Consider the following 24,852-nt stretch of genomic DNA (forward strand, 5'->3'; position numbering starts at 1 on the left):
AAGCTGCATGACCATGCAGATGCACTAACAGCCATTGCCTTGTATGAATCTGATGCGCACGCAGTTGGCAGTAAAATTAGAACAAACATGGACTAAAGATCTCTGGAAGTTTATCCCTGCATTTGTAAATCATACTGGACTCTACACTAAAGGCAAGAAATCAATGTTACGGTGATTTGCCATTCAATTCATATCATAGCAAGGATTTTCCAGTTTGGTGGAACCATTTCACCACTTTGGACAAGAAGCTTCATCCACGTGCTGGCTTAATGTAGGCCTAGTCAGGGTTCTGTTGGGAAATCCCTAACTACATTATCAAGGCTGCCCTAGAGTTTCCAAAGTTTAATTTCCTGGAAATGGATGCAAACAGTTTGGAGGCAAATCAGAGGGGTAATAAAAAGAAGTGTCCTTTCTGAATAATTTTCTTAGGTTCATTCTATCTTTTACCAGCTGATTTTCTGGAAAAGTACACATGGGACTGTCGTAACGATGGAATAGATATATCATACCTTACAAAGAAGGCACATCTATCTTTAAAATTGACACAATCTTACAAGATGGTTCCAAGTCACTTTACTGATTTTGTTGAATCGCTACACGTTAAAAAAAGCAGGAAGACTGATGCGTTATCTCAGCTATCACAAAAGGGAGATACTTGAAATAAAATGGTGAAGACGGATATATAATGCAAAACAGCTCAATACAGCACATGAGCAGGCCCTTTAGCCCATCAAGTCTGTGTTGATTCCTAAATCCTTATTTAAACTGGCTACTGATCGCTTATGCACAGTTTCTATCATTTCATTCACCTCCCATTCAGGAGTCTATCAAGATACGTTTTAATCATTGCTGACATGTCTGGTTCCACCAACTCCACTAGCAGTCTATTAAAAGGGACCCATTACACTCTGATGTGAAAAAACATTCTCCCTCTCACTTTGAACCGGTGCCCTCTTGTAGTTGATCTTTCCACTTTGGGAAAAACTCTCTGACTGCCCACCTTATCTATGCCTCTCATAATTTTGAAGATCTCTGTTAGGTTGGCCCTCAGCCTCTATCTTTCCAGTGAAAACAATCTGAGTTGATTCCACTTCTCCCCATAATTAAAACCGTCCAGACCAGGTAACATCCTGATCAACTTTCTCTACACCCTCTCCAAAGCATCCACATCCTTCTGATGACCAGAACTGAACACAATATTCCAAATGTGGCCTAATTAAAGTTTTGCACAGCTGTAATCTAACTTGGCGACTTTTATATTTGATACCCTGGCCAACATAGGGTAGCACGCTACATGCCTTCTTGACCAAGTTATCCATCTGCGTTGCCACTTGCAGGGATCTGTGGGCTGTATGCCCAGGTACCTCTGTTTGTCAATGTTGCTGAGACATAGTAAATAATTCTTAAAGGCAGTTGGACAGGGAGCAAGAAGGGAGCAAGGGATAAACCATGAAATTCCAGGCCAGTCAGCCCTAACGTGGGTGGTGGAGAAACTACTGGAAGTCATTCTGAGGGACAGAATTTTTCTGCACTTGGAGAGGAAAAGATTAATCAGGAACTGTCAGCATGGTTTTGTTAAGGGAGGTCATGTCTTCCCAACTTGATTGAATCGTTCAAAAAGATAATCAGGTCTCTGGATGAGGCAAATGCATTTGATGTAGGCTTCTTGGATGTCAGCAAGGCTTTTAATAAGTTCACACAAGGGAGACTGATTGCAAAGGTAAGAGCTCATGGGATCCAAGGGAATTTGGCTAATTGGATCCACATTTGTACGAGTGGCAGGAAGCAGCTGGTGATGGTTAAGGAGTGTCCATCAGACTGGAAGTCTGCGTTCAATGGAGACTCACATGGGTCAGTGTTGGGGTTCTGGCTGTTGTTGACTTTTACAAATGATTTAGACTTGCACATATGAAGGCTGATCAGTCTGTTTGCAGGTAATACAAAAGTCGGTGGGGTGGAAAATCATGAGGATGATAGCCTTAGGAGAATGCAACCCGCTAGTCAGATGGGCTGATCCGTAACAAATGGAATTCAATCTGGATATATGAGGTAAAAAACGGAAAGAACTGCAAATGCTTCAAATAAAAAAAAACAAAAACAGAAACTGCTGAAAAAGCTCAGCAGGCCTGGCAGCAACTGCAGAGAGATATCAGAGTTAATATTCCTCAGGGTCACTCCATCCAAAAAAATTTAACTCTGATTTCTGATGCTGCCAGCCCTGCTGAGCTTTGCCAGCTATTTCGGTTGTTGTGGATAAATGAGTTGATATATTTGGGTAGGACAAACAAGACAAAGGGAATACATGATGAATAATGGGATTCTAGGAAGCACTAAGGATCAGACAGGCCTTGGTGTGCATAGTCACTGGTCCTTTAAGGTATTAGGACAGGTGGCTAAAGTGGTTAAGAAGGCACATGGGATATAGTCAGTTCTGATATAACGCGAGATCACACGAGAATGGAACATTCACAATGTATAAACATTGCACAACAGCCATGCTATGTAAATTAATAGGACTGGAATTGCATTATAACCAATTGCACTTGCTATTATTAGCTTTAGTCTAGAGTTTAAGAGCAAGGACGTGCTGCTGGAATGGTTAGACCACAGCCAGAGTATCATGTGCAGTTCAGGAATCCACATTATAGGAGGGATGCAATAGCACTAGAGAGGGTGTAGAAGAGATTTTCCAAGATGTTGCCTGAGCTGGAGAGTTTCAGGTATGAAGACAGATTGGACAGTAAAAACCTTTTCACCAAAGGGTGGTGGGAATCTGGAATTCACCAACGGTAAGGGTGGTAGAGGCAGAAAAATGTATAATATTTTAATCATATTTAAATGTGCACTTGTGATGCCAAGTCATTCAGGCTATTGGCCAGGTGCTGAAAAAATTGGATTAGGACAATTAGATGGCAGATGAAATGCGCCAGAGGGACTTACTTTTTTTGTTTTACAGTGCTATACATCTCTATGATAGGTTTGAATCCCTACAGGCCATTTGGCTTAACAAGTCCAACTAAACCACTGAATTCATATTTGAGGTAGTTGAGGATCAGGAACAAGACAAACAACAAAAAGTAGATAAATAAGATGGGGAGCATAAACTTCTGAAGGATGTAATCAATTCATAACATCAAGCTAGGATCTGATTCATTTGTTATGGGATTGCTTAGCCTTGTATATTTCATGTTGCATGTTTAGTATGCATGCAGTCCTGCATTCTAGCTTCACTTGTTCCACACTTGGAAGATTAGCAGATAGGATATTGTGGGGATAACTGAGTCGTGGCTTCAAGCGGACAGGGCCTGGGAAATTAATATTCAAGGCTACACATGCTATCGTAAGGACATACTGAAGGGCAGAGGGGGTGGGGTGGCCTTGTTGGTAAGGGAAGATATTCAGTCCCTTGCGTGGGAGGACATAGAGTCAGGGGATTACGGCACATCTGGATAGTAGTAACAGGATAGGACAGAGTCAGCATGGATTTATGAAGGGGAAATCATGCTTGACTAATCTTCTTGAATTTTCTAAGGATGTAACTCTGAAGATGGACGAGGGAGATCCAGTAGATGTAGTTGGACTTTCAGAAAGCTTTTGATAAAGTCCCACACAGGAGGTTAGTAAGTAAAATTAGGGCGCATGGTATTGGGGGCAAAGTACTAGATTGGATTGAAAATTGGTTGGCTGATAGGAAACAAAGGGTTGTGATAAACGGCTCCATTTTGGAATGGCAGGCAGTGAGCAGTGGGGTACCGCAGGGATCAGTACTGGGACCGCAACCTTTTACTATATCTGTTAATGATATAGAAGATGGTATCAGCAATAACATTAGCAAATTTGCTGATGATACAAAGCTGGGTGGCAGGGTGAAATGTGATGAGGATGTTAGGAGATTACAGAGTGACCTGGACAAGTTAGGTGAGTGGGCAGATGCAGTTTAATGTGGATAAACGTAAGGTTATCCACTTTGGTGGCAAGAACAGGAAGGCAGATTACTACCTCAATGGAATCAATTTAGGTAAAAGGGGCAGTACAGAGAGATCTGGGTGTTCTTGTACACCAGTCAATGAAGGCCAGCATGCAGGTACAGCAGGTAGTGAAGAAGGCTAATAGCATGCTGGCCTTCATAACAAGAGGAATTGAATATAGAAGCAAAGAGGTGTTTCTGCAGCTGTACAGGTCCCTGGTGGGACCAAACCTGGAGTACTATATGCAGTTCTGGTCTCCAAATTTGAGGAAAGACATTCTGGCTATTGAGGGAGTGCAGCGTAAGTTCACGAGGTCAATTCCGGGAATGGCGGGATTACCTTACACTGAAAGACTGAAGCGACTGGGCTTGTATACCCTTGAGTTTAGAAGACTGAGCGGGGATATGATTGAGACATAAGATTATGAAAGGATTGGACACTCTGGCAGCAGGAAACACGTTTCCGCTGATGGGTGAGTGCCGAACCAGAGGACACAGCTTAAAAATACGGGGTAGACCATTTAAGACAGAGATGAGGAAAAACTTCTTCACTCAAAGAGTGGTGGATGTGTGGAATGCTCTGCCCCAGAAGGCAGTGGAGGCCCAGTCTCTGGATTCATTTAAGGAAGAGTTGGATAGTACTCTCAAAGATAGTGGAATCAAGGGTTATGGAGATAAAGCAGGAAGAGGATACTAATTAGGAATGATCAGCTATGATCATATTGAATGGCGGTGCAGGCTCGAAGGGCTGAATGGCCTACTCCTGCACCTACTGTCTATTGACTTCACTTTTATGTATGCCTGGTGGATGCTCCTGCATTCTATTATTAAATATATTTGATGTTACTGATTTTTTTCTATTAGCCAATGAATATTTTCAGGGATTCTCAATGAACGCTGTACAATCAATATGGGAATGTTTCATTGACGTCAGCATTTGCTCAGGTGTGAATCAAATGTTTCAGCATTATGAATAACTCTGCCAGATGAAAAAAAATGCTAAACACTGGGTCCACTTTATAATCATAGCTTTCAGATATTGCCGTACTTGACTAACTATTGGATACCAGCAGTGCTTCTCAAATGGCTTTCCATCATCCTCTATTCAAATCTCTAGAATAGGCTGAAAATCAAAAACGTCTAACTCAGACAAATAATAAATTAGGGACAGTTTTGCCTAATAGATACTGCTCAAATCCATTGTATGCAAGACCTTCTGCAAAAGCTAGAGATCACAGTCACATATTTTTTAAAGTCAACTTTGATGATGCATCATTCAATGAGTTGAAATATTTTCCTTCTTTATCAATATATAGACCATAGTTAAAATAGTTTGCTCGTAACTTACTTTGGATCTGTTATGATACACTGCCAACGCCATCATATCCTGATGTGTCACAACTTTCTAGCCCAGAGTAGGGACACTACCATGCATCACCAAACTCTTCCAACAAGAGTTATACTTAATGACATGTTAATTATTTATTGGGTTCTACCTTTGGTCATAGAGGCTTGCAGTTTAACATGAAGTGAAGTGGAAATACTTGCTTAACTCTTAACTGCATTAGTTCAGAAATTTTATATATTGTATTATGTTGTCTATCATATAAAGGGTGATTATTGAAAACTAATAAAACAAGCAAAAATGAAATGTTTTGAGTGACTGAAACAATGAGTTTTCATTATTTCAATTATTTTTTTAAAAATCTTACTAATGTTATCTTGCTGCATTATGTCTCACATCCACAACTGCTAACCCTCAAGCATATTGTACTGCCTCATGATTATCGTTCACAGTATCATTTCATTCACATGATCCTTTCTTCTTTGACTGTTTGCCTCCTGTTATATCAGCCAATGATAAGCCAATTCTATTCTCTTTCCAACAACAAGGTGACGATTCTCTGGAACTTGTAGTCCAGAAAACCTCTCTCCTAGCAAATGTTGTGGATAGTATACAGTTAACTCTCAAGTTGCCCAATGTTTGCATAGAGACTTGTAACCTTCACATTTCCAAAAAAAGCTTGGAAGTTGAATATTATTAGCACAACATAAAGAACTCAGCTGATGCTGTTTAATAGCATTAAATGCTGATTAATATCATTAACTTGTTACCAGTTCTGTTCAGGGCTCAATCAACAAGTTTAATTAAGAAATACTCTGTGCACAGATTACATTCCTAAGTAACCATTAACCCTTAACACTTGTAACAAGTAGCACATAGAAAATACAGCAACCAAGAACTGGGGTGAGAGGAGGTCGTATCTGACTACTATGTTTCACTTCTAGAACAAAATGTTGCCAAAGTGGAAGAGATTCTATTGTGTAATTGCAGAGGTGGTTGGTCAATGGTTCTCTGTCTGATTAGAGAGATGATTGCTCATAGAAGGAAGAAAGGGTGCAAGGACTGCTCCACATTGAAGGAAAATTGAAACTCTATAGGTCGAACTTGTATACTGATAAGGCAAGACAATCTGGTTGGATATGTTGCTGAAAGAATAACTCAATAGGATATTTCTAGTCTGGTTATTTCAACAATGCTGCCATTCAGTATGTCTAATCTGTGACACAAATTGTCAGTGGAACACCGACTTCAACAAACCAGTGCTTTAAGTTTCAGTTTAGTTTTGCAGGCTTGAAACTCATTGCCGGTTTGAATTGAAACGAGTTCGGTTATATTTTCAGTGAAAAACGCAGGTGAAGTGTAAACGTTCCTCGGGGTTCCTTGTCTGCACTGTATTCTAAATCACAAACCAGCCAATAACTAAACTTCATCTGCCTTCAGATACTACAATTATTAATGTTGATGACAATCTCGGTGCTTTCAGACTTGCATTAGTGTATGCGCATTGCACACTTGTCTTAACACTTTCTATATTGTATCTCAGTGAAGAAATACAATGTTGTATTTCTGTGCTCTTTGCAGTTCTTTCCTTTCTAAGTTACTCTGAGGTAACATCTTGCCTTGTTAAATACTGGACGATAATAACGGAAAGAATTTTGCAGTCCGCTTATTAACATTTCGCCGATTCTCTCACCTCTTGATTTCGATTTTCTAACATCAGGTGATCGACCGGAAAAACCAGAAACATTCATTCAAACCTGAGCAAGTGAGGCGTTTATTGGATAATAAATCTTCTCCAAATAAACCATAAAGACTGCACTCATACTATCCGCATGTTTTTTTTTGGAAATTGTAAACTTTTTTCAGTCTTTTAAATAAATGCAATTATGTAGTAAGTTGAATTAAATATACATAAACCGAGGAAATTACACACGTAATCAAGGCAACACGGACATTAAGGTGAAACTGCCCAGTAGCAGACAAGCGTGTATCGTTTTATCTCCAGGCAAATTGAGAATTTCCCAAAACAGAGGTGGAGATTCTAACAGATCCTTACCTTTCACAAAGTACAGCACCAGAGTGAGCCTGACACAACCCAACCACTTCCAGGTCTGCATCTTGTTCTGACTGGTCTTCCCTGCTCTTCACTAAATACGTCTTTCTGAAAGGAAGGAGACCACAGGCTGTGAACAGTCAGCCGCCCCCACACTGAGCTGGATTTCACCATTTCAAACAGCACTTTCTCACGATGCCCGCCCGAGTCATCTCATCCAAGCAAGATACCTGTCGATCTCCGTGTGCAGGCTCCCCCCTCGAACTGCAGCGATTCGAAACTGCTGGTGGGCAGAGACACAGACTTATGGAGGGAAGCCATACGGCCCATTCTCCCGTTGTCGACTCCTTAAGCTATGCAATTAGTCTCTCACCCTCTCACTCTTTCCTCCCAGAACTGCGAAATTACATGCATCCCCTATTTTCCTAGTAACTGCAGGTTCTGATTCCAGCCCACCCCCACTTCAGTCAGTGCTTTCTGATCCACAGCTCGCTGCGTTAAAGTTTTCTTCTTCCACTGTCTTGGGATATACAGGACACTGCGAAACTATTAACACAGATACCCAGTTCATAAAGTGCAGATCACCGTCCTAAATATGGACATATATATGTACACACAGATATACACACTGACATAATATTACAAACACATATACACATCTATACACATGAACAAGTATATATGTAGACATATACACAAGTACAGATATACAAAAGTGCACATATTTGCAATATAAATATGCATACACACAGATCTACATGCATACTCATATTATATGCACATATAATTTCAACAGGTTTTCTAAATTATTCCGTCAAAAATGGCTGTCTATTTTTAACACTCAGTTTCAATTGTTATGCATCAGAACAAATTCCCTCAAAATATATTAAGAAAATAGCCTAGACCCTAACATTTTCTTATGTAAATATACATGCCAGACGTTTCATTTTGGGGGCAACTTAAGTGGTCAAACAACCAGGCTTGAAACAAAACGCACTTTATTCATTCCGTATTGTTAAAATATAACAAAAAAGGGAACTGAAATGATTTTATTGGAATAACAGAATAAAGATTATTTTACTACTAAACAATGATTGCTCCAATATCATAATGCCCCATAAACAAACCCTTGGCCAAGGGAAAATGGATAGAATAGATAGTCTCACTTGCAATTCTAGCAGCCCAGGATGAAAAACATCAAGAGAAAACTCAGAGAGTGTAACTGGGAGAGATGTACTGCAACTTGCTAACCCTCCTGAGACCCTAGCAACAACTGCTACTGAAAAATGAAAATGCTAAAAGTCCTGGTTCTGTGAGAGCTGAATCCACCCATTCAGGTTACTGAGGGTCATAGAGATGTACAGCACAGAAACAGACCCTTCGATCCAACTTGTCTATGCTGATCAGATATCCTGAATAAATCTAGTCCCAGTAGTTTGAGTATGCTGTCTTTGTTGATAGGTTCAACGTCCTGTTGTCTGCTCTGTCTGTTGTCATAGCAGAAGCTGTAATGCAAAGATTAGAACAAACAGTCTTACCGCAAATTCAACCCAAACTCTGGGTCAGATATGTGGATGACACCTTTGTAATCATTAAAAACACAGAAATAGAGAACACACACCGGATCATCAAAGCTACACTCACAGGAATCCGATTCACTAGAGAGGAAGAAAAGGACAACCAACTCCCATTCCTAGACGTGATGGTACAGAGAACACCAAATGGAGAATTCACCACAAAGGTATACAGGAAAGCCACACACACAGACCAAGTCCTGAACTATAAAAGCAACCATCCCAATACACACAAAAGAAGTTGCATCAAAACACTATTCAAAAGGGCCACAACACACTGCAGTACACCAGAACTGCAAAAAGAGGAAGAAGAACACCTATACAACGTATTCGCCAAAAACGGATACCCCGTGCAATTTCATCAACAGATGCCTAAGGGAAAGACAACAGAACGAGGACATGCCACAACCCAAAGAACTAGCCATACTACTATACATCAAGAGCATTTCCGAACTGACAGCCAGACTACTGCGACCACTAGGAGAAAGTGAGATCTGCAGATGCTGGAGATCAGAGCTGATGGCACAGTGGTTAGCACTGCTGCCTCACAGCGCCAGGGACCTGGGTTCAATTCCCACCTCAGGCGACTGACTGTGTGGAGTTTGCACGTTCTCCCCGTGTCTGCGTGGGTTTCCTCCGGGTGCTCCGGTTTCCTCCCACAGTCCAAAGATGTGCGGGTCAGGTCAATGGGCCATGCTAAATTGCCCCTAGTGTTAAGTAAGGGGTATATGTAGGGGTATGGGTGGGTTGCGCTTCGGCGGGTCGGTGTGGACTTGTTGGGCCGAAGGGCCTGTTTCCACACTGTAAGTAATCTAATCTAATCTAAAAAAAATTTGCCAGCATTTGGTACATATCCCTTTAAAAGTAGTTGAAAAGGGTGGCACTGGAAAACCACCCTTCCTATTCATATACCCATTTGGATGCTTTTTTAAATGTACCAGCCTCCATCACTTCCTTTGGCAGCTCATTCCACACATGCACCATTTGTTGCATGAAAATGTTGTCCCTTTGGTCCCTTTTAAATATTTCCGCTCTCACTTTATACCTATGCCCACTAGGTTTGAATTTCCCCACCCCAGTGAAAAGACCTTGGTTATTCACCCTATCAATGCCCCTCATGATTCTATAAACCTCTATAAGGTTACCTTTAAGTCTCGAACACTGCAGGGAAAATAACCACAGCCTATTCAGCCACTCCCAAAAGCTCAAACCCTCAAACTCTGGCCACAACCTTGTAAATCTTTTCTGAACCTTTTCAAGTTTCCCAACATTCTTCTTATAGCAGGAAGGCTAGAAATGAATACAATATTCCAAAAGTGGCTTACCCAATGTCCTTTACAGCGCAATATGGCCTCCCAAGCCCTATACTCAATGTACTGACCAATAAAAGGAGAAAGTGAGGTCTGCAGATGCTGAAGATCAGAGTTGAGAATGAGTTGCTGGAAAAGCACAGCAGGTCAGGCAACATTCGAGAAGCAGGAAAATCGGTGTTTCGGGCTGGAGCCTTTAATCAGGAATGAAGGGTACCTCTCGTACTGACCAACAAATGCAAGCATACCAAATGTCACCTTCCTTATCCTATCTACCTGCGACTCCACTTTCATGGATGTTCAAAGTTTGTGAGAAGATTTGTAGCTCGGGTTCTCGTTGTTGTGGTTCTGTTCGCCGAGCTGGGAATTTGTGTTGCAGACATTTCCTCCCCTGTCTAGGTGACAACCTCAGTGCTTGGGAGCCTCCTGTGAAGCGTTTCTGTGATCTTTCCTCCGCCATTTGTAGTGGCTTGCATCTGCCGCTTCCGGTTGTCAGTTCCAGCTGTCCGTTGCAGTGGTTGGTATATTGAGTCCAGGTCGATGTGTTTGTTGATTGAATCTGTGGATGAGTGCCATGCCTCTAGGAATTCCCTGGCTGTTCTCTGTTTAGCTTGTCCTATAATAGTAGTGTTATCCCAGTCAAACTCATGTTGCTTGTCATCTGCGTGTGTGGCTACTAAGGATAGCTGGTTGTGTCGTTTCGTGGCTAGTTGGTGTTCATGGATGCGGATCGTTAGCTGTCATCCTGTTTGTCCTATGTAGTGTTTTGTGTAGTCCTTGCATGGGATTTTGTACATTACATTGGTTTTGCTCATGCTGGGTATTGGGTCCTTCATTTTGGTGAGTTGTTGTCTGAGAGTGGCTGTTGGTTTGTGTGCTGTTATGAGTCCTAGTGGTCGCAGTAGTCTGGCTGTCAGTTCGGAAATGTTCTTGATGTATGGGAGTGTGGCTAGTCCTTTGGGTTGTGGCATGTCCTCGTTCCATTGTCTTTCCCTTAAGCATCTGTTGATGAAATTGCACGGGTATCCATTTTTGGCGAATACATTGTATAGGTGTTCTTCTTCCTCTTTTTGCAGTTCTGGTGTACTGCAGTGTGTTGTGGCCCTTTTGAATAGTGTCTTGATGCAACTTCTTTTGTGTGTGTTGGGATGGTTGCTTTCGTAGTTCAGGACTTGGTCTGTGTGTGTGGCTTTCCTGTATACCTAAATGGTGAATTCTCCATTAGGTATTCTCATTACTATCACGTCTAGGAATGGGAGTTGGTTGTCCTTTTCTTCCTCTCTAGTGAATCGGATTCCTGTGAGTGTGGCGTTGATGATCCGGTGTGTGTTCTCTATTTCTGTGTTTTGAATGATTACAAAGGTGTCATCCACATATCTGACCCAGAGTTTGGGTTGAATTTGCGGTAAGACTGTTTGTTCTAATCTTTGCATTACAGCTTCTGCTATGACAACAGACAGAGCAGACAACAGGACGTTGAACCTATCAACAAAGACAGCATACTCAAACTACTGGATCTGTGCCTCACAACACACTTCACATTCAACAACCAAATATATGAACAAATCAATGGCACACCCATGGGCTCACCCCCCTCTGGACTCATTGCAGAAGTGGTAATGCAAAGATTAGAACAACAGTCTTATCGCAAATTCAACCCAAACGCTGGGTCAGATATGTGGATGACACCTTTGTAATCATTAAAAACACAGAAATAGAGAACACACACCGGATCATCAAAGCTACACTCACAGGAATCCGATTCACTAGAGAGGAAGAAAAGGACAACCAACTCCCATTCCTAGACGTGATGGTACAGAGAACACCAAATGGAGAATTCACCACAAAGGTATACAGGAAAGCCACACACACAGACCAAGTCCTGAACTATAAAAGCAACCATCCCAATACACACAAAAGAAGTTGCATCAAAACACTATTCAAAAGGGCCACAACACACTGCAGTACACCAGAACTGCAAAAAGAGGAAGAAGAACACCTATACAACGTATTCGCCAAAAACGGATACCCCGTGCAATTTCATCAACAGATGCCTAAGGGAAAGACAACAGAACGAGGACATGCCACAACCCAAAGAACTAGCCATACTACTATACATCAAGAGCATTTCCGAACTGACAGCCAGACTACTGCGACCACTAGGAGAAAGTGAGATCTGCAGATGCTGGAGATCAGAGCTGAAAATGTGTTGCTGGAAAAGTGCAGCAGGTCAGGCAGCATCCAAGGAACAAGAGATTCAACGTTTCGGGCATAAGCCCTTCTTCAGGCTTATGCCCGAAATGTCGAATCTCCTGTTCCTTGGATGCTGCCTGACCTGCTGCACTTTTCCAGCAACACATTTTCAGCTACTGCGACCACTAGGACTCATAACAGCCCACAAACCAACAACCACTCTCAGACAACAACTCACCAGAACAAAGGACCTGATTCCCAGCATGTGCAAAACCAATGTAGTGTACAAAATCCCATGCAAGGACTACACAAAACACTACATAGGACAAACAGGAAGACAGCTAACGATCCGCATCCATGAACACCAACTAGCCACGAAACGACACAACCAGCTATCCTTAGTAGCCACACACGCAGATGACAAGCAACATGAATTTGACTGGGACAACACTATTATTACAGGACAAGCTAAACAGAGAACAGCCAGGGAATTCTTAGAGACATGGCACTCATCCACAGATTCAATCAATAAGCACATCGACCTGGACCCAGTATACCGACCACTGCAATGGATAGCTGGAACTGACGACCGGAAGCGGCAGATGCAAGCCACTACAAATGGCGGAGGAAAAATCACAGAAGCGCTTCACAGGAGGTTCCCAAGCACTGAGGATGTCACCTAGACAGGGGAGGAAACGTCTGCAACACAAACTCCCAGCTCGGCGAACAGAACCACAACATTTTCATGGAACTGTGAATCTTCTCTCCAAGGTCTCTTTGTTCAGCAACACTCCCTAGGACCTTACCATTAAGTGTTTAAGTCTTTCCCTGATTTCCCTTTCCAAAAGATAGCACCTCACATTTATCTAAATTAAATTTCATCTGCCATTGCTTTGCCCATTGGCCCATCTGATCAAGATCTCATTGTAAAAGTCTGGTTGAAGATTTGTAGCTCGGGTGTCCGTTGTTGTGGTTCTGTTCGCCGAGCTGGAAGTTTTTGCTGCAAACGTGTCATTCCCTGGCTAGGGAACATCATCAGTGCTATTGGAGCCTCCTGTGAAGCGCTGCTTTGATGTTTCTTCCGGTATTTATAGTGGTTTGTTCTTGCCGCTTCTGGGTGTCAGTTTCAGCTGTAGTGGTTTGTATATGGGGTCCAGGTCCATGTGTCTGTTAATGGAGTTTGTGGATGAATGCCATTGTGGTTGAAGATTTGTAGCTCGGGTGTCCGTTGTTGTGGTTTTGTTCGCCGAGCTGGAAGTTTTTGCTGCAAACGTTTCGTTCCCTGGCTAGGGAACATCATCAGTGCTATTGGAGCCTCCTGTGAAGCGCTGCTTTGATGTTTCTTCCGGTATTTATAGTGGTTTGTTCTTGCCGCTTCCGGGTGTCAGTTTCAGCTGTAGTAGTTTGTATGTGGGGTCCAGGTCGATGTGTCTGTTGATGGATGTCATGGCATTCATCCACAAACTCCATTAACAGACACATGGACCTGGACCCCATATACAAACCACTACAGCTGAAACTGACACCCGGAAATGGCAAGAACATCCATCAACAGACACATCAACCTGGACCCCACATACAAACTACTACAGCTGAAACTGACACTCGGAAGCGGCAAGAACAAACCACTATAAATACCGGAAGAAACATCAAAGCAGCACTTCACAGGAGGCTCCAATAGCACTGATGATGTTCCCTAGCCAGGGAACGAAACGTTTGCAGCAAAAACTTCCAGCTTGGCGAACAGAACCACAACATCTCATTGTAATCTGAGGTAACCATCTTCACTGTCCACTACACCTCCAATTTTTGTGTCACCTACAAAACTGTACCTTCTATGTTACATCCAAATCGTTTACGTAAATGACAAAACAAAATGGATACAGCACTGATCCTTGTGGCACACTGACGATCACAGGTCTCCTGACTGAAAAGTAACCCTCCATCACCACCCTCTGTGTTTTACCTTTGAGCCAGTTCTGTATCCAAATGGCTATTTCTCCCTGTATTCCACTAGGTCTAACCATGCTAACCACTCTACCACGTGGAACCTTGTCAAATGCCTTACTGAAGTCTATATAGATCATGTCCATCGCTCTGTCCTCATCAATCTTCTTTGTTACTTCTACAAAAAAACTCAACTAAGTTATTGAAACATGATTTCCCACACACAAAGCCACGCTGACTATCCCTAATTAGTCCTCACCTTTCCAAATAGACAATAATCCTGTCCCTCAGGACTCCCTCCAACAACTTACCCCCACTGATGTCAGGCTCACTGGTCTATAGATCCCTGCTTTTTCCTTACATCTTTCTTAAATAGTGACATTACATTAACCAACCTCCAGTCGTCCAGCACTTCACCTGTAGCTGTTGATGTTACAAATATCTCAGCAAGGGACCCAGCAATCACTTCTCTAGCTTCCCTCAGAGTTCTTGGGTACATCTGATCAGGCCTTGAAAATTTGTGTGCCTCTATGCATCTTAACACGTCCAGCACCTCCTCTTTTGTATTATGGACATTTTTCAACATATCACTATTTATTTCCACACATTCTGTATTTTCCATATCCTTCATCACAGTAAACACTGATGCAAAATACTCATTTAATATCTCCACCATCTCCTGCGGCCTTGCTAATCTTTAAGGGGGCCCTTTTCTCTCCCTAGATACCCTTCTGTCCTTAATATATTTGTAGAATGCCTTTGGATTCTCCTTAACCCTATTTGCCAAAGTTATCTCATGTCCCCTCTTTGTCCTCCTGATTTCCTTCTTAAATATACTCCTACTGCCTTTATACTCTGCTAAGGATTAACCTGATCTCTGTCGTCTGTACCTGACATATGCTTCCTTCTTTTTCTTGACCAAAACCTCAATTTTTCTATTCATCCAGCATTCCCTACACTTACATGCCTTGCCATTCACCTGACAGGAACATGATGTCTCTGAACTCTCGTTATCTCATTTTTGAAGGCTTCCCATTTTCCAGCTGTCCATTTGCCTGCAAACATCTGGCCCCTATATAGACTTCAGTCAGGCATTTGACCACGTTCTGTGTGATAGACTGGTTAGCATGGTTAGATCTCGTGGAATGCAGGGAGAAATAGCCATTTGGATACAGAACCGGCTCAAAGGTAAAACACAGAAGGTGGTGATGGAGGATTACTTTTCAGTCTGGAGACCTGTGACCGGCGGTGTGCCCACTCAACTATTGTTCCTGCTTTAAAAAAATCCCAAGCCCTCACAAGTTGCAATAGCTAATTCTAATAGCTCTGTGTAGACTGCACAGCATTTCTGCCTAAAGACCCTCTCTTCATAAAACCTGTACAAAATACACCTGCTAAAGCTTAGGATCATTATAGCATGCTATCTTTAGTTATGGTCTTTTTCTTTCTCAAAATGTCTATATTAACACATCCAGATAAAATGCTCTGTATGGCTGTCCCCATTCGATACCAACGGCTTTGGTATTGACCCTTCTAATCAGACGCCACCAGAGCCACCTTCATCCCTCGGTTCAATCTCAACCTCTTTCCACATCAGTCTTCCATGGATTGAAATTTCAGATAAACATCTGTGAATTTTCTGACCATAATATAGAGAGACAAAAAAAGAGAGTGATGATGAATTGGGGTCTCTCAATGTAGTAAAAGAAACTAATTTTGAATTTTGGCCTTCTGATTGTTTTCCAGTATTTGGAAAAGCTGGGGAGAAGATGTCTCAGTTACTGATATAATTATAAAATATTACCACTGTCAAAGCTCAGCTATCATTTTTCTGGGAGTTTAACATCATATAACTGTAGTCCTTTATGGCTCCAAATGTAGTAGATTACTGATTAACTAACCACAGTGCAATTAAAGGCCATTTGGTCAGCCAATCTGCACAGCCCCTCCAAAGAGAATCCTAGCCAGTGGAGTATCACCTGATAAAGGAGCAGCACTCCGAAAGCTAGCGCTTCCAAATGAACCTGTTGGACTATAACCTGGTGTTGTGTGATTTTATAACTTTGCACACGCCAGTCTCCAAATCAACACTCCACACAGACAGTCTCCCAAGTTTGGAATCAAACCTAAGCTAATGGCGTTGTAAGGCAGTAGTGCTAACCACTGTGCCACCCCATTTTTAAGAAAAAGTCCTCTTTGGTCATAGAAGATGAAAATGAACTGATGCAATGTTAACAATTCTGCAGTGGGAACGACTGAAATGGTTGCAATGGCTGAAATTTAAACTAAGAGTTAGAGGGTAGAACCTGTTACTGGGTAACAGTGGGTTTGTTGATTTAACAGCTTGCATTGTTTGTGCAAGTAAAGGTAGACTAATTGGGTCTTTATATTAAAAAAAAATTTTTTGAACAGGTGCTGTGTTAATGAAAAGAAAAGATCTTATAGGGAGAGGCGGAATAGCTTGGAGGTGTTTTCCCCTGGAGCGTAGAAGGCTGAGGGGGTGATCTTATAGAGGTTTATTTAATCATGAAGGGCATGGATGGGATAAATAGAGAACATACTTCCCCTGGGGTGGGGTGTCCAGAATTAGAAGGCATAGATTTAGGGTGGGAGGGGAAAGATATAAAAGGGACCTAAGGGACAACTTTTTCATGTAGAGGGTTGTGCATGTATGGAATGAGCTGCCAGAGGAAGTAATGGAAGCTGGTGCAATTGCAACATTTAAAAGTTAGATGGGTATATGAATAGGAAGGATGAATAGAGATTTGGGCCAAGTGCTGGAAAATGGGACTAGATTTGGTTAGGATATCTGGTCAGCATGGACGAGTGGACTGAAGGGTCTGTTTCCATACTGAGCATCTCTATGACTATGACAACAAAAAAGTGGACATCCTGCATCTGTCCAAGAATATAAGCTTTTGAGCAATGTGAAAACAATTGTGTGATTTTGAGCTATTCAAGTTTGCCCAAGGTTGCTTGACGGACAATGGGAGTACATGAAGATGCTACCACAAAATGTTTTTATTTAGATTCAGATCAACTCCAGACTGACATGTTACTTTCACTTATTAAGCAAGAATCCATGTCCTTAGATCATTAGCCAAATCCATGTCCTTAGATCATTAGCCTGGCTGTCGGAATTACTATTCCAGCGACTTTGCTAACCAACATGTCACCATGTCCACAATAAATTGCTAAGAAAGCGTTATTGACAAAACACTTTTAATTTTATATGGGCAATGTATACTTTAAACCACAGTGAGGAGCATTCCTCTTTTATACTTAACTATATCATGCTATGAGTAATGGGGTTGTTAACTCAATTGGCTTGATGTCTAGGGTGTAATGTAGAAGGAAACCAACAAATAGCTGTGATGATTCATGGATGCCTATCACCTCACTTTTCCCTATGTTTTTAGAGTGGTTATGCCCAAGCTAAATGTAATCAATTCTCTGTCTGTCTGTCTGTCTGTCTGTCTCTCTCTCTCGCTCTCTCTCTCGCTAATGGTGACTGTGGTCTGGTAAGACTATGGTGACTTTACTTTTACTGACCCAACAAAAATCACAATTTGCATAGCACAACAGTCCAAACAGAAATCAATCTTCATTCAAAATGTATTCCGTTTTGCTAAGTAATTTCTTCAAGTGGCTGTCCCCAGGTGCATTCTCAGGTCCAGGGAGCTTCTTCAACCTACCTATTAGTGATAAAGCGGTTTTGGTGAATCTTCCTCTCCAGACCACGCTGAGACAGATTTCTTGGCATCTTCAGATATCTGAAGAAATGTCTCTCTTTCATATCTGGCTATGGTAGCTAACAGGGAGAATGTGAGGACTGCAGATGCTGGAGATTAGAGTTGAGAGTATGGTGCTGGTCAGACAGCATCTGAGGAAGTGGAGAATCAACATTTCGGGTGTAAGCCCTTCATCAGGTAGCTAACAGTCAAACATTTCTTTCTCTCTGCTGACCACACAGGACTGCTGCATGTCTGTTATATGGTATGTCAGAATATATGTCATGGAGTTATTGGGAAGCGTGTCACCTGATCTCAAAAATGGCTTCCTCTGCCCCCTTTCCTGTAGTAAAGTGTTTCACATGACCTTTGCATCCAGTCAGAAATGCTGATTATCTGTGCTTGATCCCAAACCTCTTTAATCTTAAAAGTAAATAAACAGATTAGCAATAAGTTGTTTACAACTTTATACATTCAACACCTTTCTGGGACTTTGGAGATTCAGAGTCTACTCAGGAGTTTGGTGAAAGTAAATGGGAGGTCAAGACCAAGGGACAATGATGCACTAATGAGTGTCAGTATTCTAGCCAGTAGCCCACTCAATCCTTTATCCCTGGGAACACAGTTACGCACATATTATCAATGCATGCTGTCACAGATAGAATAAATAAGTAGCTATGTTCACGCTCACAGACTGCTGCCATTGCCTTCAAATGTAAATACTCTCCCCCTTCCTAATGAAACAATCCAAGCCTTCCTTAGATTTCTAACAATCAAACAACCTAGGACTGCTGTCAGGTGGACTTTAGAGCAGAGCTAAGTCCCCAAAACATAATGGTCTTATGAGCAGCACAATTTTAACAATAATCAAATAATAAAGTGGAAAAAATAACACAATGTTCAACAGAATTTGGCAAATTATCATGAATGGTCATATAATAACAGAGGGATACTGGTGGCACTTCCCATATTGAGCCTGAATTCAAATTTATTTCAGACTGGTTGTACGAGAATTTCCACTGTGCCTTACCTGTATTTTTCTTTTTACTGGTGAGAGACTAGCAACTGTTGAGGAGGAAACAACTGCAAAAAGCTAATACATAAACATAAGAGATATTCAAAAAGCTGATGCAAAAATGCTCTTTATCTCTTTATGTGCAAGACATAGGGGAGAAAGTCATGCCGTACCACAGTTACCAAGTTGGTGGGATCTGTAGAGCAATGATTAATATTTCACCCAGACATATGCAGAATAGAAAAAATATTATGAATGAACCACTTATAAGAAAATAAACAGAGTGCAAGAAATAAAACAGAAAGTGCTGGAAAAGCTGGAAGATTTGGCAGCATCCATCGAGAGACTACCATTAGCATTTCAAGTTTATTATTGGGAAGAATTGACAAAAGGATGGTGCAATATGTGAAAAAGCATGTCATAAAATGATGACATGGAATTGGTTGTTGTCAGACTCTAATACCATAAAGCCTGACATCAGTGGTGGGCAAGTTGCTGGAGAGAATCCTGAAGGAGAGGACATATATGTATTTGGAAAAGCAAGGACTAATTAAGGATAGTCAGCATGGATTTGTGTTTGGGAAATCATGTTTCACAAACTTGATAGAGTTTTTTGAAGAAGTAACAAAAAGGATTGATGAGGGCAGAGAGGTGGACATGATCTGTATGAACTTTAGTAAGGTGTTTGACAAGGGTCCCTGTGGGATGACTGGTTAGCAAGGTTAGTTCTCATGGAGTTAAGGGAGAACTAGTCATTTGGATACAGAACTGGCTCAAAGGTAGAATTCAAAGGGTGGTGGTGGAAGGTTGTCTTTCAGACTGGAGGCCTATGACCAGTGGAGTGCCACAAGGATCAGTGCTGGTTCCACTACTTTTCGTCATTTATATAAATGATTTGGATGCAAACATAAGAGGTTTTGTTAGTAAGTTTGCAGGTGACACCAAAATTGGAGGTGTAGTGGACAGTGAAGAATGTTATCTCAGATTACAATGGGATCTTGATCAGATGGGCCAATCGACTGAGGAGCGGAAGGTGGAGTTTAATTTAGATAAGTACGAGATGCTGCATTTTGTGAAAGCAAATCTTAGCAGGACTTATATGTTTAAAGATAAGATCCTAGTGAGTGTTGCTAGAGAAAGGGACCTTGGAGTGCAGGTTCATAACTCCTTGAAAGTAAAGTTGCAGGTAGATAAGGTAGTGAGGAAGGCATATGATTTCCTTTATTGGTCAGAGTATTGAGTACAGGAGTTGGGAGGTCATGTTGCAGCTGCACAGGACATTGGTTAGGCCACTTTTGGAATATTTAGTACAATTCTGGTCTTCTTCCTATCAGAAGGATGCTGTGAAACTTGAAAGGGTTCAGAAAAGATTTACGAAGATGTTCCCAGGGTTGGGGCATTTGAGCTGTAGGGAGAGGTTGAATAGGCTGGGGCTGTTTTCCCTGGAGCATTGGAGGCTGATGGGTGACCTTATAGAGGCTTACAAAATCATGAGGGGCATGGATAGAATAAATAGATGAGGTCTCTTCCCTGGGGTGGGGGAGTCCAGAACTAGAGGGCATAGGTTTAGGGTGAGAGGGGAAAGATATAAAACAGATAAAAGGGGCAACCTTTTCACACAGAGGGTGGTACGTGGATGGAATGAGCTGCCAGAGGCAGTGGTGGAGGTGAGTACAATTGCAACATTTAAAAGGCATCTGAATGGGTATATGAATAGGAAGGGTTTGGAGGGTTTTGAGCCAAGTGCTGGCAGGTGGGACTAGATTGGATTGGGATATCTGGTCAGCATGGACAAGTTGGACCGAAGGGTCTGTTTCTGTGCTGTAAATCTCTATAAGTCTATGACTCTAAATAGCAAGAGGAATTTTAGAAAGAAAAGACAAATCTGAGACCAAGAGTTAACCATAAACATAAATTGTTCAAACAGCCTATCAGTATTAGAGAAAGGGAACATAAACAACTGGCAGGCAAAGTGAAGCAGTTTCACAAGGGTCAGGAGTTTGGTGAAAGCAAAAAAGAGGTCAACATTAAGAGACAGTGATGCACTAATGGGAGTTAGTATTGCAATCAGTAACCCATTCAGTCCTCATCCCTGGAAACACAATTATGCCTATACAAGGAACCTTGAATATCCGGCATTCGATTATCCGAATATTGGATTATCTGGCAAGATTGCGAGGTCCCGATGCTTGGCTCAACAATGTTATCTAGCATTCAATTATCTGGAATTTGATTAACAGAACAAAATACTCCCTGTCTGTATCCTTCAGATAATCAAGGTATTATGAATGCATGCTGTCAGAGGTAGAGTAAATAATTTGTGTTCAAATTCTGAAGCAACTCATATCCATGTTCAGATCAAATGTCTCCAGGAGTCCAGTAGAAAGATGAAATGCTGTACCTCAAACTGATTTTGCATTAATTGGATTCATGTAGAAGTCTGAGGGAAGAGCATTTAGAGTTGGGTAGAGCATGAGTAGCAAGTAATCAGGAACTGCAATTATGGACAGAATGGAAGCATTCACCAAACCAATTATTTAATCACCATTTGGTCTCCCAGACAGAGAGGACTGTTTTGTCAGCAGTGAATACTGTCTACCAGAAAGAATATTTGAATGATCATGAATGAGGGAAGAGCTGAATGAATAAGCATTGCATCTATATTGCTTACTTGAAGGCTCTAAGAGAAAGAGAACAGATGCGACAAGAAATGAAAGAGCAAGTAAGGGTATTATGGAGGAAATCATCTCTTTGAAATTCCAAAAACAGAAGAACAGGGAAATCTATAGTGCAGTACATTTTGTTTTACTGCCTTGCATGAAATGAAACAACGTTTAATTTCATGTGAGATGTAAAACAAGAACTTCTCTCCTGATTCAGTCATAGACCAATTAACATGACTTTTGCACAGGAGTAAGTTAGAAGTGTCAATGCCTTCCCACAGGAACAATATTTAATGGAATTGTTTTACTTTCATTCCTCCATATCCTAGTTCTACCCTTAAATATAACTTTTTGGAAAGTGTCTTATATAATATTGTTTTAGTGAAACTTTGTTTTCATTAGAAGAGAGAAAAAGTCAAACATCTTAACGTTTGGAGATCCAAAATAATAACTTTATAGGAATTCACCAGACCTTATAGTGTAATCATGAGAAAGTCTGGAGCAAGAGCTATATCTCTAAGCAAGCACAAATGGCCACTAACACTGATTTTTTACAGTATGTGTTTTAATCAATGTTTCATCAAAGTTGAAGTGGCAGATCAGACAAATATCAGGAAATTCGACCCTCGGAGCACGAAACAATGCTAAGTGTGGTATACCACAAATTGATAAAAGGTAAAAAAAAACTTTTTACTCCATTATATAATGTATAACATGGAAACACCCTGTTTGTTTTCTCTTCAAACTTATCAGATCACTTCAGGATTTATATCTGTAGATAAACCGCCTGCAGGGAATGTATTTAATTGTAATAGCGTTAAAGTTTATAGTTGACGAACAATAATTCCTCCCAGTGGACTTTATTAAATCATAAAATCTTAACAAGGAAATAGTTAGGCATCACCAACAAACTGACTGCAATTCAGTGTTCACTTAATTTAATTGATAAGGTAAACAACTTTGTTCATTAAGACATTGAATGAAACAACAGTTTTTGTCAAATCCTCTCCTTGTGTCCCTAAAGAAAGGATTAATATCAATCCCCACAATCCTGCCATTAGAGTCCTACTTTCATGATTGGACTCCCCAAACTGTTCTCATACAATTAATAACCAGGCCACCTGGAGAAATCACTGAAACATCCATATAATCACTGACACACTTCCTTACAATTACTCCTAACCATAACCCCATCTGCCCCATACCTCTCCACACACCTCAATCATATCTGAACCCTTAAGACTTCACTGTACCTAAATTCCACCTTGTTATTTGTACTGGCAAGATCAGAAGTCTACCTGCTCCTGAACTGTGAACTCTTATTATTTTAATTCATTCATAGGATGCAGACACTGCTATTTATTGCTATGCCTAATTGTCCTTAAGAAGATGGTGGTGAGCCACCTTTATTAACTGCTGAAGTCAATTGGTCAGTAGGCACGCATACAGTTAAGACCAGAGATCCAGGATTTTGACCCAGCAACAAGGAAGAAATGGCAACATTGTACCTAGTCTGGAAGGTATGTGGTTTGGAATAGAACTTGCAGGTGGTTGTGGTCATGTGCACCTCCTTCATGTGTCCTTCAGGTTGGTAGAGGTTATGGGTTTGGAAGATGTTGTCAAAAGATGCCTGGTGAGTTGTTACAGTCCCTCTTGTGAATATACACACCGTGATTGTAGTAAAGGTAGAGAATAATGAAAATGCTGAATGTGGTGCCAACCAAGCTGTTCTGTCCTGGATAGTGTTGCACTTCGTGAGTATTGTTGGATCAGTAGCCATCCTAGAAAGAGGAAAATATTCTATCAAACTTCTGACTTGTATCTTATGATTGACAGGAAATAAATCACTCTGAGTAAAATTCCTAGGCCCTGGCCTGCTCTTTTAGTTACAGTACTGATATGGCTGGTCCAATTCAATTTCTGGTCAATGGTAACCCCCAGGCAATGGACAGGGCGAATCCAGGGATAGTAATCCCATTAAATGTCAGAGGTTGTGCAGTTAGATTCTTTCTTGCTGGAGATAGTTATTACCTGACAATTGTGTGGCACAAATGTCAGCTGTCACTTACCAGCCCAAATCTGGACATTTTCCAGATCTTGCTGCAATTGGACCCAGACAGCATCGTATCTGTGGAATAGCTAATAGTGTTGAACATTTTGCAAGCATGAGTGTACAACCCTACTTCTGACCTTATGAGAGTGAAAAAGTTCTTGATGAAACAACTAATGTTCATCAACTTTTCATCATATTTTGTATTGAATACACATGGCAATAAATGATTCAATTCAATTTATGCTTCACTTTCCCATTCATTCTGAAGTCAGGATTATATCGTGAGTTCACAACAGCCCATAATTAATTGTGTTTCTATGGTGAATTGTCCGTGCAGTAGCTATTGAGGAAACCACTGAGGTGCTGGAAGAGGATCAAGGTGGTGGGTGATTCTTGCCATCAGGAATGCTTTTTTTGTTGTTGAGTAACTCTGAATTTTATTATTAAGTAACAGAATATAGAATAACATGATACTCCACAACTGTGTTTTTGAACCACTGCTACAATGATATTATTTTGATTTAGCTGTACGACGATATATTCTCAGTGCTTATCTATGCACTGGATTTTCTGTTTAGCTCCGGAATGAATAAGATTACATTTTTAATATTCCTTAAAAAATCAATTTTATCTTGACATTTCATAAGTCATATTGAATCTAAATTGAAGATTTCCTGTTTTAAAACATATTGCTAATTTGTATGTTCATTTTTTTGTTACAAAGTTGATTAAAGCCAATTTTCTTATGATATGGCTTCTCAATGAAAAGAGGAACGCAGATAAGATTAAACAAGGATAATTTTAATGTAACAGAATTCCTTTGAATTAGAGGGGACACCAGTTTTTTTTTCTTTTGCAAGGGGACTATAGGATTTTTTTGGAGAGGTAGGATATTAAATTTTCTGATGGGTTTCACAACATTCTCCTGTATTGAGTAATTGAGAAATAACTACTTTAATTGATCTTTAACTTGTGAATAGAGCTGAAAATTTGAAAATTTG

General features: G+C 40.9%; 1 protein-coding gene across 1 annotated transcript in view; it reads right to left on the bottom strand.

Annotated features, from left to right (window-relative positions):
* Nucleotides 1–7,489, bottom strand: part of chrna8 (cholinergic receptor, nicotinic, alpha 8) — a 198,210-nt gene extending 190,721 nt beyond the window's left edge. Inside the window, exon 1 of the mRNA XM_060845653.1 lies at nt 7,369–7,489. Coding sequence (XP_060701636.1) covers nt 7,369–7,429 — 61 coding nt within the window. The 5' untranslated portion in view covers nt 7,430–7,489. The remainder of the gene's footprint in view (nt 1–7,368) is intronic.
* Nucleotides 7,490–24,852: the final 17,363 nt, after the last annotated feature.

This window comes from Hemiscyllium ocellatum, chromosome 2 (assembly GCF_020745735.1).
Source record: "Hemiscyllium ocellatum isolate sHemOce1 chromosome 2, sHemOce1.pat.X.cur, whole genome shotgun sequence".
NCBI classification, from domain to species: Eukaryota; Metazoa; Chordata; class Chondrichthyes; order Orectolobiformes; family Hemiscylliidae; genus Hemiscyllium; species Hemiscyllium ocellatum.